Source organism: Danio rerio, chromosome 2, assembly GCF_049306965.1.
Source record: "Danio rerio strain Tuebingen ecotype United States chromosome 2, GRCz12tu, whole genome shotgun sequence".
In the NCBI taxonomy this organism is placed as follows: Eukaryota; Metazoa; Chordata; class Actinopteri; order Cypriniformes; family Danionidae; genus Danio; species Danio rerio.
The window spans coordinates 53,553,186-53,567,447 of NC_133177.1; the positions used below are offsets into that span (position 1 = coordinate 53,553,186).

At 31.4% G+C, this 14,262-nt stretch overlaps 1 protein-coding gene across 3 annotated transcripts in view; it reads right to left on the bottom strand.

The window, feature by feature from the left end:
• Window positions 1–13,545, bottom strand: part of ahrrb (aryl-hydrocarbon receptor repressor b) — a 65,697-nt gene extending 52,152 nt beyond the window's left edge. For 2 of the 3 annotated variants that reach the window (XM_073919561.1, XM_068224610.2), the window contains exons 1-3: window positions 13,434–13,545; window positions 13,179–13,280; window positions 9,958–10,139 (exon numbers count right to left, since the gene is read on the bottom strand). In XM_073919561.1, coding sequence (XP_073775662.1) covers window positions 9,958–10,139; window positions 13,179–13,240 — 244 coding nt within the window. In that variant the 5' untranslated portion in view covers window positions 13,241–13,280; window positions 13,434–13,545. 3 annotated transcript variants of the gene reach the window in all.
• Between the last annotated feature and the right edge of the window lie 717 nt (window positions 13,546–14,262).

Below are 14,262 nucleotides of genomic sequence, written 5' to 3' on the forward strand. Positions count from 1 at the left end.
TCTTTCTGGAGACACCTGAGATTTATAATACACCAATAATAATAATAAATGAACAAAAAGTGTATATTAGAATCTCTTTTAAAGGGATAGTTTAGCTAAAAAGGACAACTATTTCATCATTTACACTGTAAAAAAGGGCTTAGTTAACTTTACCAAAAAAAAAATTTGGTTGTTGCCTTATAATTATTAGGCAAACAACCTACACTACCTGTCTAAAGTTTGGGGTCATTAAGATTTTAAAATGTTTTAAAATAAGCTTCTTCTGCTCACCAAGGCTGCATTTATTTAATCAAAAATACAGTAAAAATTCTAAAATTGTAAAATGGTTTTGCACAATAAAATAACTGTTCAAAAGTAGTTGATAATTTAATTTAATAACTCATTCCCATGACTTTAATAATGAATTTTCAGCTTCATTTTTTCCAGTCTTCAGAGTCAGGATCCCTCAGAAATCACTCTAATATTAATTATTATTGTTAGCGTTTCCTCTAGGATTTTTTTTTCCAGCTTTGGCGGCAGGCCTTTTGCACAGATCTACCAACTACCTATGGCGTTAATTCAATGACAAATGTCATGAGCGCAGTACTACAAGTTGAGATCAGATTTATGTAATACGAGCATGCAAATCTCTTTGTTTGCAAGCCGATTTTTAAAATATATTTCAAATATATGCTGCTCAAGTGCAATCTTGTGCGCTCTCAAATAAACGCTGTTAAAGTGCAATTTAGTGTGTTTATGTAGTGATTATGTTCGAGGAATATTTATGAATGTTTACAATAGACCTACAGAGCAGCATTGATGTGTCCTGAAGTAAAGTGAAACGTCAAAACTCCAGCGAGATAAGGTATTTGTTTGTTGTATGCAGAACCATAGACCTTTATCTATAAATAAAGTATAATTACGGAAACTGTGTTCATCCTAGCTGCAAGCTATATGTTGTGTTTGCTAGCATCACCTTAGTATGTCACCTTAAAGGGTTAAACAAATAACGCATAGCACTACTACGGTTACAGAAAAGTTTGTGCTGTTATAATTCAATTACCATTTAATATGTTTTGGTTGGATTAAAACCCGCTATTAAAAATTAACGACTGAAAGTTTTAATTGAGAAGCTGTAATGTAGCCATGGCGGGACGAATTTTGGTGTTGCACCCTGCCATGGAAAAATTTATGTAGCAAAAACCCTGTGTAATTATCATTATTATTTTTATTATTAGTAATGGTAATAAAACCAATAATGACTGGAGTAATAATTTCACTTGAAAATACATACAATAAGCAATAGATAAATTCTGAACTATTTAACTTTTCTTTTACGTTTAATAAATGCTGCCTTGACAAACAGAATAATTTTATTTAAATTATTTATAAAATGTTTAAAAAAAAATAAATAAATAAACTTCTGATCAATAGTGCATGTGCAATGGTATAAAAGTTAAGTCAATTTGGGTAATGACTTTTTGTAAGTAAAATCAACTTGTTGCATTTAAACCAACGGGTTTACTCCCTTAAAATAATTAAAACTAAAGTAACTAATTGCTTTTTGCAGTGTACTTTTATTTGTGGATGATAAAATTATAGATATTTTATGGATGATTAGATATTTTAATTATGCATTTTATATTGTAAAGTGAACAGCAGACTTCTGAAAATATCTGCTTTTTTGATCCACAGAAGAAAGTAATTTTGGTGCAACATGAAACAAAGAGACAATTGTTGACAGATGGAAGAAAATAGATGAAACTGAGACACGCTATGAGTTATATAAGGCATGAACAAAAAAACAAGACAACTTCAGATAAATGGTAGCTTATTGGCATAAAACGATTTTGATTTTCAATTACTGAACATTTTTAGAATTATGTCTAGATTCTATTGAGTCTGCTTTTATTTTATTAATTAAATTCATATACTTGTAAATTGTCACGCTATGAGGTTAAAAGAAATTTGTGCTATTTAAAATGATTTATTATATTGGTCCATAATTATTATGATGTTATAAGACATCAAACAAAATAATCTGATGTTACATTCAAGTAAAAACAAGTATAAATGCCAAAGGTAGCAAGAACTGACAGTAGGTGATAGTTTTGCTCATTTAAAAAGAATTAGAGAAGTCATCTATTATATTTTTGTTACTGTTTATGCATAAATAATTATTATAAGTAGTAATTATTATAATGGTCCATTAATGTATTTAATAACATGAATGAAACAATTAACGATGATTATTACAGTATTGGTTCACCTTTGTTAACATCAGTTAATGAAAAAGTTATTCGTTAACTCAGTTCATGTTAACAGTCCATTACGTGATGTTAACAAGAATAATTTTGGAGTTTATTAATGCATGAATGAATGCCAAACTATGATTAATAAATGTTGTACTATATTGTTTACAGTTACTGTAGTTCATGTTAGTAAATAACATTTATTAATGGACCACTATTTTAAAGTGCTACTATTATTATTATTGAGTTAAATCCTGTTTCACAATGCTTTTATTTTGCAAAGTAAATCTTCAACAATGCAGTGTTGTGTGTGTGCTTGTTTTTATATCCTAGTGAGGACTTAAACCTGAACGTAAACATACTCATGGGGTCATCGAGGTCACCAAAATAAAGGTCCCCATGGGTAAACATGCTTTTAAACTACAGAAAATAAAAAGTTTTAATAATAAAACAATGCAGATTGTTTGATGCAAGGGTTGGGTTTAGTGGTAGGATCAGGATAGGGGGATAGAATATGTGGTTTGTATAGTACACTGTCAGAAATAAAGCTGTCACGGAGGCGGTGCCCTTCCTGTTCCAAAAATGTCCATCACAGTACCTCAAAGGTACAATTTTGGGTACATTTGGAAACTAAATGCACCTTTGAGGTACCAATATGGACTGTTTGGTTGCAAATGCGTACTTTTTGAAAAGGTAAAACCTCAGTGACAGCTCCTATACTTTTATTTCTATGAGTGCAGAAACATCATTACATCTATGAGAGTTCTCACCGGTATATAAAAGCAAGTCTCTCTGCGTGTGTGTGTAACAATGAAAACCATGAAACCCTTTTTGATGCCAATCCATGTTTCATCACCAAACCTGCCTAGAGTTTCTAATATATTTCTACACTGCCACGGCCTTGAATATAATTTATGGCTTGAATGAATGTGATGGAAATTGAGAGCCGACTAAAAAACCCAAAATGCCCTTGAGAAGTGTAATTTGTTCAAATTTTGATGTCTGAACATAATAAACGCATAAATCTTATATGAAGTGAAAGATCAAGGCTGGCACGAAACAAGATCTGTGACGGTTCAAGTTCTTCAGGGTCAGATCTTGCATTATAAATGACTGCATTCATCACAGAAACACAAACCTGTGCAAAAACACACCAAAGCTCACAGCCGTAATCCCATTATATTTAAACACTTAATTCATTTTACTGACAGCAATCAAGTGATTTAGTGGAACTTAAAATGAAAAACCTGCTTTAAAGGGAATTACTCAAACCTTCAAACCAAAAAATTTTGTTTATTAAAATTATTTATTTAATGAGAACTGTTAATGAAAAAAACTAAATAGTAACAAAATTTAATAAAGCATACACATAAAAGTTAATTGTTTAAAATTGTAAATAATATTAACCCATTTGAGTAAGTGAGACGTATGAATTTTACTCCTCCCCAACACACAAATTTCACATGATAAATATTCAGAATTGCATTGAAATTTAATTAATCACAACTTTAATACCACTGGTTACAATTGTGGACATTAGAAAATTTCCACTATTTTGATGTGCGAGCAGGAAAGTACAGTTCAAGTCACCCTGAATTATGAGCCCCCCATTTTATTTTTTCCAATTTCTGTTTAATGGAGAGAAGATTGTTTTCAACACATTTCAAAACATAATAGTTTTAATATCTCATTTCTAATAACTGATTTGTTTTATCTCTGCCATGATGACAGCAAATAATATTTGACTGGATATTTTTCAAGACATTTCTACACAACTTAAAGAGGCATTTGAAGGCTTAACTAGGTTAATTAGGTTAACTAGGCAGGTTAAGGGAATTAGGCAAGTCATTTTATAACGATGGTTTGTTCTGTAGTCTATCAGAAAAAAATATAGCTTAAGGGGGCTAATAATTTTGACCTTAAAGTGTTTTTTTAAATGTAAACGGCTTTTATTCTAGCCAAAATAAAACAAATAAGACTTTCTCCAGAAAAAAATATTATCAGACATACTGTAAAAATTTTCTTCCTCTTACTCGGAAATATTAAAAAAAGAAAAAAAAAATCATATGGGGCGAATAATTGACTTCAACTGTATGTAAACTGATTTTCTCATGTGACAATAAAATATTTTATTCAAAACAATCTGTTTTTTATATACAATTAATTAAAAAAGAAATAAAGTCTCTATAGTTAAAGAAAGTGAATACTGTTATTTGTCCTACTTATTAAAGTTAAGCTGCTTTAAACCTCGAAAAGGTGCTATTTCAATAAATGTGACATTTTTAAACTATTAGTGTCATGGAAAAGTTTTGAAAAGACGTATAGGCATATAATTTAAACAGGGTTTCTGCAGATTTAACAGAGTCACATTTAAGACTTAAAGACGTTTTTAAGACCATCAAGAATGAAATTTTAGACTTGTATAGGGCTAACCCAGGGATGGGCAAACTTGATCCTTGAGGGCCGGTGTCCCTGCAGAGTTTTGTTCCAACACTAGTCAAACACACCTGAACAAACTAATCAGTGTCTTCAAGATCACTTGAACTCTATAGGAAGGTCTGTTTGAATAGGGTTGGAGCTAAACTGTGCAGGACATCGGCCCTCCAGGTTCAAGTTTGCCCACACCTGGGCTAACCGCTAAGGATTTTTAAAAATGACCCTTTTTTAACTTGAATTTTTTTTTTTTACTTGCATGATCAAAAAACTAATTCTACTTGTTTATTTCTTAGCCACATATTTTGAATAATGTGTCAAAACAAGCAGATCCTATTTGTATACATACGAATTAAAAAAAAAAATCTTTAAAAATAAAAACTTTAATAAACTAAATGTACAAGAAACTGTTATAATATTAATTATGATGACTGGAGCAATTCCAATAGAGCCAATCGGTCCCTAAATAGATATTTGCTAAAAGTTTTATTGAGATGTATTTTTGGTGATTGGATATGTGTTGAACTGATTGGAGGCTGCACGATGGCGCAGTGGGTAGCACGTTCACCTCACAGCAAGAAAAGTTGCTGGTTTGAGCCTCGCCTGGGTCAGTTGGCGTTTCTGTTCCCACAAGTCCAAAAACGTGGTAAAGTTGAATTGGGTAAGCTAAATTGTCCGTGTGTATGTTTGTGAATGAGTGTGTGTGGATGTTTCCCAGTGATGGGTTGCAGCTGGAAGGGCATATGCTGCGTAAAACATACAGGATAAGATGCTGGATAAGTTGGCGGTTCATTCCGCTGTGGCGACCCCAGATTAATAAAGGGACTAAGAATGAAATTAAGACCCACTTAAAATAATTTAAGACCTACAAGAAAAAACTTCAGTTTTTTAGTTTTAGTTCTAAAACTTAAGATTTAGTTTTAGAAATTTAAAACACTTTAAGTCACCCTGGACACCCTGTTTAAAGTCCAAACAGTACATTTCCTTCCTTTTCAATCAACAAATATCATGACTTTAGTTTACTTTAATTATTGGTTCTATTTTGTTAGAGAGATTTAGCACAGCTCAAATACTGCAAGCTCTCCACACACACCCGCTCAACATTGATCTGTTTGGACACTGAGGTCATAAAACAGTCACAATAAACAGTATGGGAGAGCAATATGGCAATATCTACACTACACAGAGCGTTTATGCTGTATATACAGATACATATGGACTCATCCTACATAGAACATAAATCTTGTAACACGAAAAACTACATGTGTATTTGCTAGCATGGTAGGTCAGAGTTTTCACATACTCAATAAAAATCTTTCTTTAAACCTAATATGTTAAATTACATTTTGCCTCTTGGTTGTATAAATAATTGATCATGACCAATACTGGTTACAGTATATGGGAGATCATATTTTTAATTTGCATGAGTAATTTCTGTCCACTTCCGCACTCAATAGGTTTTGCCTCTTGGTTGCATATATAATTTAACATGCCAAGTAAAAATAGGAGCTTAATTACACTTATGGATCTAAAGTATTGATCACATGTGACTTTATATGTTATTTAATATACAGACTAAGAATATGAGTTAAAATTACAAACATGCATAAGAAGTCTTGGCCAAAAGTGATATATGTCCACTTTATTGCACTATGAATGTTTAAAAACCCAAAATTGTCAAGATGAAATGAAACATGCCACAAACCAACTCTGCAGATGTTAGTTTGGGTGGTCTTGCCTATTTATTATGAATATATAAATCAAAAATCATGATGCAGCATATATTAACTGATGCTATAAATTATTTATAGCATTATTAGCAATTATTATACTTAGGAGATATTATTAAACTCCAGCGTAGATGCAATAACGCTGGAAATGATTAATTGTCATGATTTCAAGCACTGAAAGACCACTACAATAAAAAAAAATATATATATATACACACACACACACATATATATACATATATATATATAAATATAAAAATATATAATATAATATAATATAAAATTAATCTATGCGACCTTATAATATATTTGGTCGCATTAGTGCGACTGCAGATAATGGTTGTAGTGCGACCTTTTTTGATTTTTTGTAAAAACGTGCTGAATCGCTCTTCCCTGCCGCTATATTGGTTCATATTAGCTGTCTATCACTCAAGGCTTTCCGCTGTCAGATGACAGGGAAGGAGCTTTTATAACCACGGTAAATGCAAACGGCTGAAGAGTAAAAACTTAAAGCACACAGGTTTGCAAACCCCACCAGGCGCAAAATAAAAGCGATCATGACACGTCACGTGGTGAATAATGATCCGCCAGCTGAGATCAATCGAGTACGCGCTTCTTGGAGAAGGCGCCCGAATATCCATGCGTTGCATTCACTGCGTGTTCAGCGCAAATGTCCGCTAAAAGTCAAATCTAATACTGTACATATCATCGCCAAAGAAGCTCGCCTTCACTAAGTTTACACTGAAACTGCGGCTCATAACAAAGACCGGTTTTGCGCCGATGGTTAGCGCAAGAATTTTGCGCTGCCTACTCATAAATTGGGTCGGCTGACTTGCCAGCTTTTCCACTAACACAGAAAAATGAAGATCATCTCAGACTGAACCTTTAAATTGACACAAACTGAAACCAAAACTTTTAAAGAGTGATAGAAGTGAGACTTTACTTACTTTCTTTTGTCTATTCTTTTTTGAGGTGTATATTATTATTATTTTTTATTTACTGATGACTTTTGCAGCTTTTATTATTGAATTGAATGATTTATTATAATCTTTTGTTTGTTTTGTAGCAGAAATATTATTTATTAAATTGACATGCATATAAAAACAGCAGTACAAAATAAATATTTCTTACTGCAATGCTTCATTTTTGTTTGATGCAAACTATACAATTATTTTTCATAAAGTAACAGACTTTTAATTGCAGATAACCTACATTCATGCACGTTCAAGGCAGTATCATAATGAGAAATGTAATTCATTGTTACTATTATAGTCATTTTCATCATCATTAATATTCTATAGCCTAATTATTAGACATTCATTTTGGAATTATTGCACACAAATATCAATGTCTTCGCAGCATTAGTTAGATAGTTGTTTCTGTTTTTTGTCAGTCCTATTAATGTTGTTTTAAAATACAATAACTCCCTTAAAACAATTTGCAGCGGTGCTCAATCATTTTTGGTGGGTGCTCCTAAATTTTTCTGGTGCTCCTAAAATTTTGTTGGTGCTCCTAAATATTTGAAGTTGGGAGCACCGGTGCTACCAAGTAAAAAAGTTAATTTCGAGCCCTGATATATATATATATATATATATATATATATATATATATATATATATATATATATATACACACACACACACACACACACACACACACACATATATATATATATATATATATATATATATATATATATATATATATTCCTGCACATGTCTGTAATCATAGGAAAAAAGAAAAATGTCTCTACCATAATCTATGCAAAAGTTATTGTATTCCAACTGATGAGATGTGCTTTACAAGCCACAGGGATTGATCAATGTTTCCATATTTAACTATTCTTTTGTTTGATCAAACACTATGTTTGGACCATGTCAGACATTTAAAAGGATTACTTAGGCACATCACCTCAAAAACAGAAATGGCCCAGCATAAGGTAAGAGATGACAGCTGTCTGTGCTATCTGGGGCTGCTTATTGATCATAAATGTATTGTTTTCACTTCTGCGCCATGGAAACACCGCAATTCATTCGACAACTGTTTGATATGTGAATGCTAGAGCTGTATGAGCAAAGGCAAGTGCTTTCATTTGAGCTATAGCTTGTACATTTGTCATATATGAAATATGAAAAATATGAAAATGAACCAATGTTCAATACCCAGCTCGGGTATCCAAAATACTGTGTATTTAAGTGTAAAAAACTTTATGTGCATCAAATATAGATTCTACACCTTCAAACCAAACCACTTAAGGGGGTCTGGTGCAATGCTAGCCCTTTAAATCTTAAAGCGAAAGTCGATGACATCATGAATCCGGTACCGGAGTTTAACTGGTTTTAAATAGGAAAGTTTAAGTAGACCAAAAGATACTTAAAAGCTAGACACCATGCAGATATCCAAAGAAATTCAAAAACAAATGATAAAGAAAATAATTGAGATCTATCCATCTGGAAAAAGTTTTAAAACAAATTCAAAAGCTTTGGGACTGCAGCGAACCACAGAGAGAGAGAGTCATTGTGAACAAATCACAAAAACATAGAACAATGGAGAAAACAGCAATAACTTATCTAGGATGCCTGCAAGTTCACTTCTGAATGGATGAAAAAACAAAACAAAATAAGGACTTCGAAGAGGCCTAGTCAAAGTACTGACCTAAACCCAATTGAGATGCTGTGGCATGACCCTAAAAATGTGGTTTGTGGTTAAAAACCCTCCAATGTGGCTGAATCCCAACACTTCTGCAAAGATGAGTAGTGCAAAATTGCTCTACAGCATAGCAACAGACTCATTGCAAATTGCAGTCAAATGCTTGATTGAAATTGTTGCTGCTAAGGGGGGGCGACCAGTCATTAGGATTAGGAGACAAACACTTTTGACACAGGGCTATGTATTTCTGTATTTTGTTTTCTATAATGAACTTGCATTTCAAAACTGTATGATGAGTTAACTTGTGCTATCTTTGACTAAAATTTTAATTTGTTTGATAATCTGAAACTTTAATGTGTGACAAACAGCTAAAAAATAAGAAATCAGAAAGAGGGCAAACACTTTTTCACACTAGTGTATATCCATGTTCAACTTTAATAATTTGTTACTATATCATAAAGCCTTATTAATCACAAATACATAAAGAGCACAATTTATTTTTTCTACTTATCAAAAATAATGTATTTGAAGTGTTCAGACGCAAAATCTCTAAATGCCGTCTGAAACTGTCTTCTAAATAATAAGCTTGTGCTTCATCACAAACCGGTTAAAATCAATTGCTATTTTGAGTGTACACAGATTTTGTTAATTATGATCAGATTAAATGTATTTGTGTATCAATAATTGTTTTTAAAAGTTTAAGAGTGCAATTATACTGCTCCAAATAAATAAATCGAATTAAAACGTCATAATTCTGCTTTTTTATATACACATGACATCATTTAACCTTTCATTCTACAAGCAACTATTCATTAACATTCATCATTTATGACAGAAGAACGACAATCACCTAAACAAAGCATCACTGAAAAGCAACATTTAAACGCTAAAACTCCCAATGAAACACTCCTTACCTTGAAAAAAGCTCTTGACCCGCAGGAAGCTGACGCTGAGTCTCAGCACTGACAGTTTGTCCAGTTTAGTGATGACCTCTGCACTGAACGGCAGGAGACTCGCCAGCCGGTCCAGCTCTGCATTCAGACGGTCACGGTGCCGCTTGGATGGATTCGATTTCTGATCTGCTTTCTCTGGTTTCCTGATGATACAAACTATAATTTAACGTGACACTTCAAACACGTGTGGCATCCAAGCGACTAACTGACACGAACACCACTCACATATCAACACACTTACTAGCAGCTTGACACGCTGGTGGAATAATCGAATTATTAACGTGAACATGACATAACATTACACATTACATAATATGATTTATACTTTTGCCAAATATAATATATACTATAATATTTGTCTTACTGTTTTGGTTATTGTCATAAAATGGTCATGCAAGAACCCTGAAATAAATAAATAAATAAATAAATCTATATTAAGTCTATTATGATTACAACCACAAATAGTCACAATAACACTAATAATACAAAAAATAAGAACAGTAATCATAAATATTTTACTAGTAAACATATTAACAAAATGTATCTGTTATGTTGTATGATCAATGAATCATTTTGTTTTGTATGTATGAACAAAAATGTTATTATTTTTAATAATAACATTCTTTCTTGGTTTTATTTGTAATGACAGTGGTTAAATAATCATTAGTATTGTAAGCATACCAATAATTATATTTTACGTTTTATTTCATTTTTGTTTTTCAAAATGGTATTTATATATCTCTGTCATTGAGATCTTTTATTTGTCTTGCAAGTAAATAACAGTACTGATGAACTTCAGACCTTGATATTCCAGAAACATAATTTGTTGGGATATGATTAGATTGTGTTTGAATAACATTAGACAACATTTTTATAAGGAGAGTACTACAATGGGCATTTAAAAAAGGTACCACCAGAAAGAATTTTAAGTTACTTATATAAAATTTAAATGAAAAATATTTGTCTGTAACTTTTTATTGTAGTACGAATTTGTTTTTAATCATAAATTATTTTTATGTACAATTTTGCCATGAAAATAGCCCTAAGTTACTGATGTGGCAATTAAATAAAGACCTTGAAATTAAAATTAAATATTAATATTAATAATAATAATAATTATTATTATTATCATTATTATTATTTTACTATAAATATTATATAAATGACCAATTCTGTGCAAATGTAAACCTTCCCATGAAAAAAAAAGTATTCACCAAAATAGCGAAACCCTTTCCAAGTTTTTTGTGTAGGCTTGTATTTCACAGTACTGTAAAAATATTCATAAATGTCTACCAATGTTTTCAAACAACTATATTAGGTTTACTAAATTCACAAGTGGTAATTTCACGTCACATCTATGAAGCTTTTTCCTCATAAAGAAAAACATGTAAAATAAAATAAAATCAATCATGTTTGTTTAATAGAGAGCTAACTCTTATCTTTCTGATAAGCATTGTATATTTTGGGTTGTGCAGTTTAACACAGAATTTCTATAAAGTATAATGAATCTTGTAAACTCACAGACTTTTTGGTCACATCCGTAAAGCATGTCTAATTTCTTTATTTACATTATAATAAATATTTACAGATTGACATTTTTCAGACGTCGTAACTCTGTGGTTAGCTGTTTTGAGAAATATAAACAGATGCTTCAATATAATGTTCACATACTTTTTCTGTGAATTTATGTTTTGAGTTTTTACTGCAAATGTCACATCCATAATGCTGGAATTGCTCAAATGTTATTGTTAATTATACTACAATTTATAATAACAATATAAATATCACCATGCTTGAACATGAATCAACATTCAATTATAATTATTGATATCGAAAATTTCTTTTTTATAATCAATATATTCTTTATTATTTTTACATCAATAATTTATACATGTAAACATTCTTTTCTAACCACCCTCCACCCCTTTCCCACCCTCACAAGACAGAACACTTAAATAGACATACTGTAAATTAAGAGGAAATAAACAAACAATAACGACTAATAAAGGATTAAAGCAATAGTGTCATACTTTTCCATCCGTATTTTCAGTCTAAATTATTCATGTATTCAATAAATTTACCCCAAGTCTTCTTAAACATTAAAGAGTTTTTTTTTTAAGATTAAACATTATTTTTTTAACAGGAACATAAGAAGAAAGTTCTCTAAGCCATACAATATGACTTGGCGGTTCTACTGATTTCCAATGTATAGCAATACATTTCTTTGCTGCTATCAGAGCCATTTTAATTAAAACGTAAATTTTTCATTTGATTGTAACATAAATCTTGGATCAGGTAAAAGGTTAACATTGGCAATTTTACTAATAGTTTGTATTATTTTTCTCCAATAGGTTTTAAGTTTGGAACATGTCCAAAACATATGAAATAATGTACCAACCTCAATCTGACATCTAGAGCAACACTCTAAATTTGAATCACTTATCTTGTGCAATCGATCAGGTGTATAATATACCCTGTAAAATATTAAATTGTATTAATCTATGTTAATTATTAAACGAAAATGTTAAGGCACTTTTACAGATATGTTCCCAAGTATCTTGATCATAAATGCATTTTAAATCATTCTACCATTTGAGTCTTGAAGATGACACTACCATCCCACACAAGCCGTTAAGGTTGCTATACATATAAGACACAAATCCTTCGGGTTCTTTTCTCTTTCTTATAATAGCATCTATTGGGAGGGAAGAGAGAGGTCCTAAATTAACCTTTTGCATTGTGGTAATATAGTGTCTCACCTGAATATATTTTTAAAAATGTTTAACAGAAGGGGAAACTTTAATCTTAATTGTTCAAATGTCATTAGTATGCCCTGCTCAAATAAATCTCCAAACATAATATCGAAAATTTCTAATCATAATAAAGATGTTTCATCGTAGTTTTCTCTTTTTATTTAGTTCACTGACATTGAAGTTAACTTTAAAATCATCATGAACTTTAAATGTTGACAAACTATTCCTACTTTACAAATAGACATAAGTTAACGTATTTATTATCATCATACAGTGTCATTCTTCAGATTCATTGTACATATGAATATGGAACATTATCATTCATGATTACTACGCAAATTATTATTAATTACTGATTTTCCCATTATTGTTTTGTATTATTCGTACTACCAGAAACACAGACATGCTAATAAACTAACGTTACTCAACTGTTTCTGCACAGGTTTTCTCCTCTTTCTCCCAGCATACAGACAGTCTCCAGGTGGAATCATCTTCTCCAAATATCTTACAACTGACAGGCGCTGAAAACAGCTTTAATCATGTGAGAAAACATAAGAGAACAGAATCAGAATCAGAAGCGTATAAACAAAGACGCAGCAGAAGCCGTTACAAAAATTACCTCAGAGAAAATATAAACCGACAATTAGTCCTGCAGACAGTAACTGAACATAGATGAAAACTCACCAAAATCCACATACAGCCGACGATAACTTGAACTGACCTTGAATAGCTATTTTAATTTAAGGCAAACCATCCTAAAATGTCAAAATGACGGAATAAACTCTTGACTGAGCGGACACATCACTCGCGCGCTGTCGTTTTATAGTCACTCTGGCAGGCGCGCGCATTTATTACGCACGCACGCACGCACGCGCACAGACGCAATTCCCTATTCCAGTGCATACAGTAAAATCAACATTGTAATGTTAGGGTCTATCTGCTTACACCTACAATTCACAAATATACGTTGATATTATTATTATTATTATTACTATTTTATATATCTAATTTATATATCTAATTATTATATATCTAATTTGAAAATGCATAGGGTATTTAAGTCCACATGAAAAAAAATACTATAATTTGCAGTAAACACTAGTGTTTTTGAACCATATGCTATAAGTAAAACTTATTGTAATAAGTTCACAATGACCGCATACTGTAAAATCTTGAACATGCTGAAATAAACTACTGTAGCGTTTTAAACTGTGTGCAGTAGTACAAAATACCACTTTAAGATGGAGTAAACTTTGTGCAGTTGGAGGTAATTTGCATATATTACTATATGCGTTGTATTACTATTGCTTATTTTGCCATTATGCAACTATAATTACCACAACAGATTAATTGAAGTACTTGAGAGGTATAATTCAATAACTTTAGCATAGTATGACCCATGTAAATACAGCACCATTTAATACTACAAGTTAATATTCTACCTTTCCATGTGGGATAGTCTATGCCCATTAAAGTAAAGGTTAATTTACACAAAAGTTGAACTTAGACTATT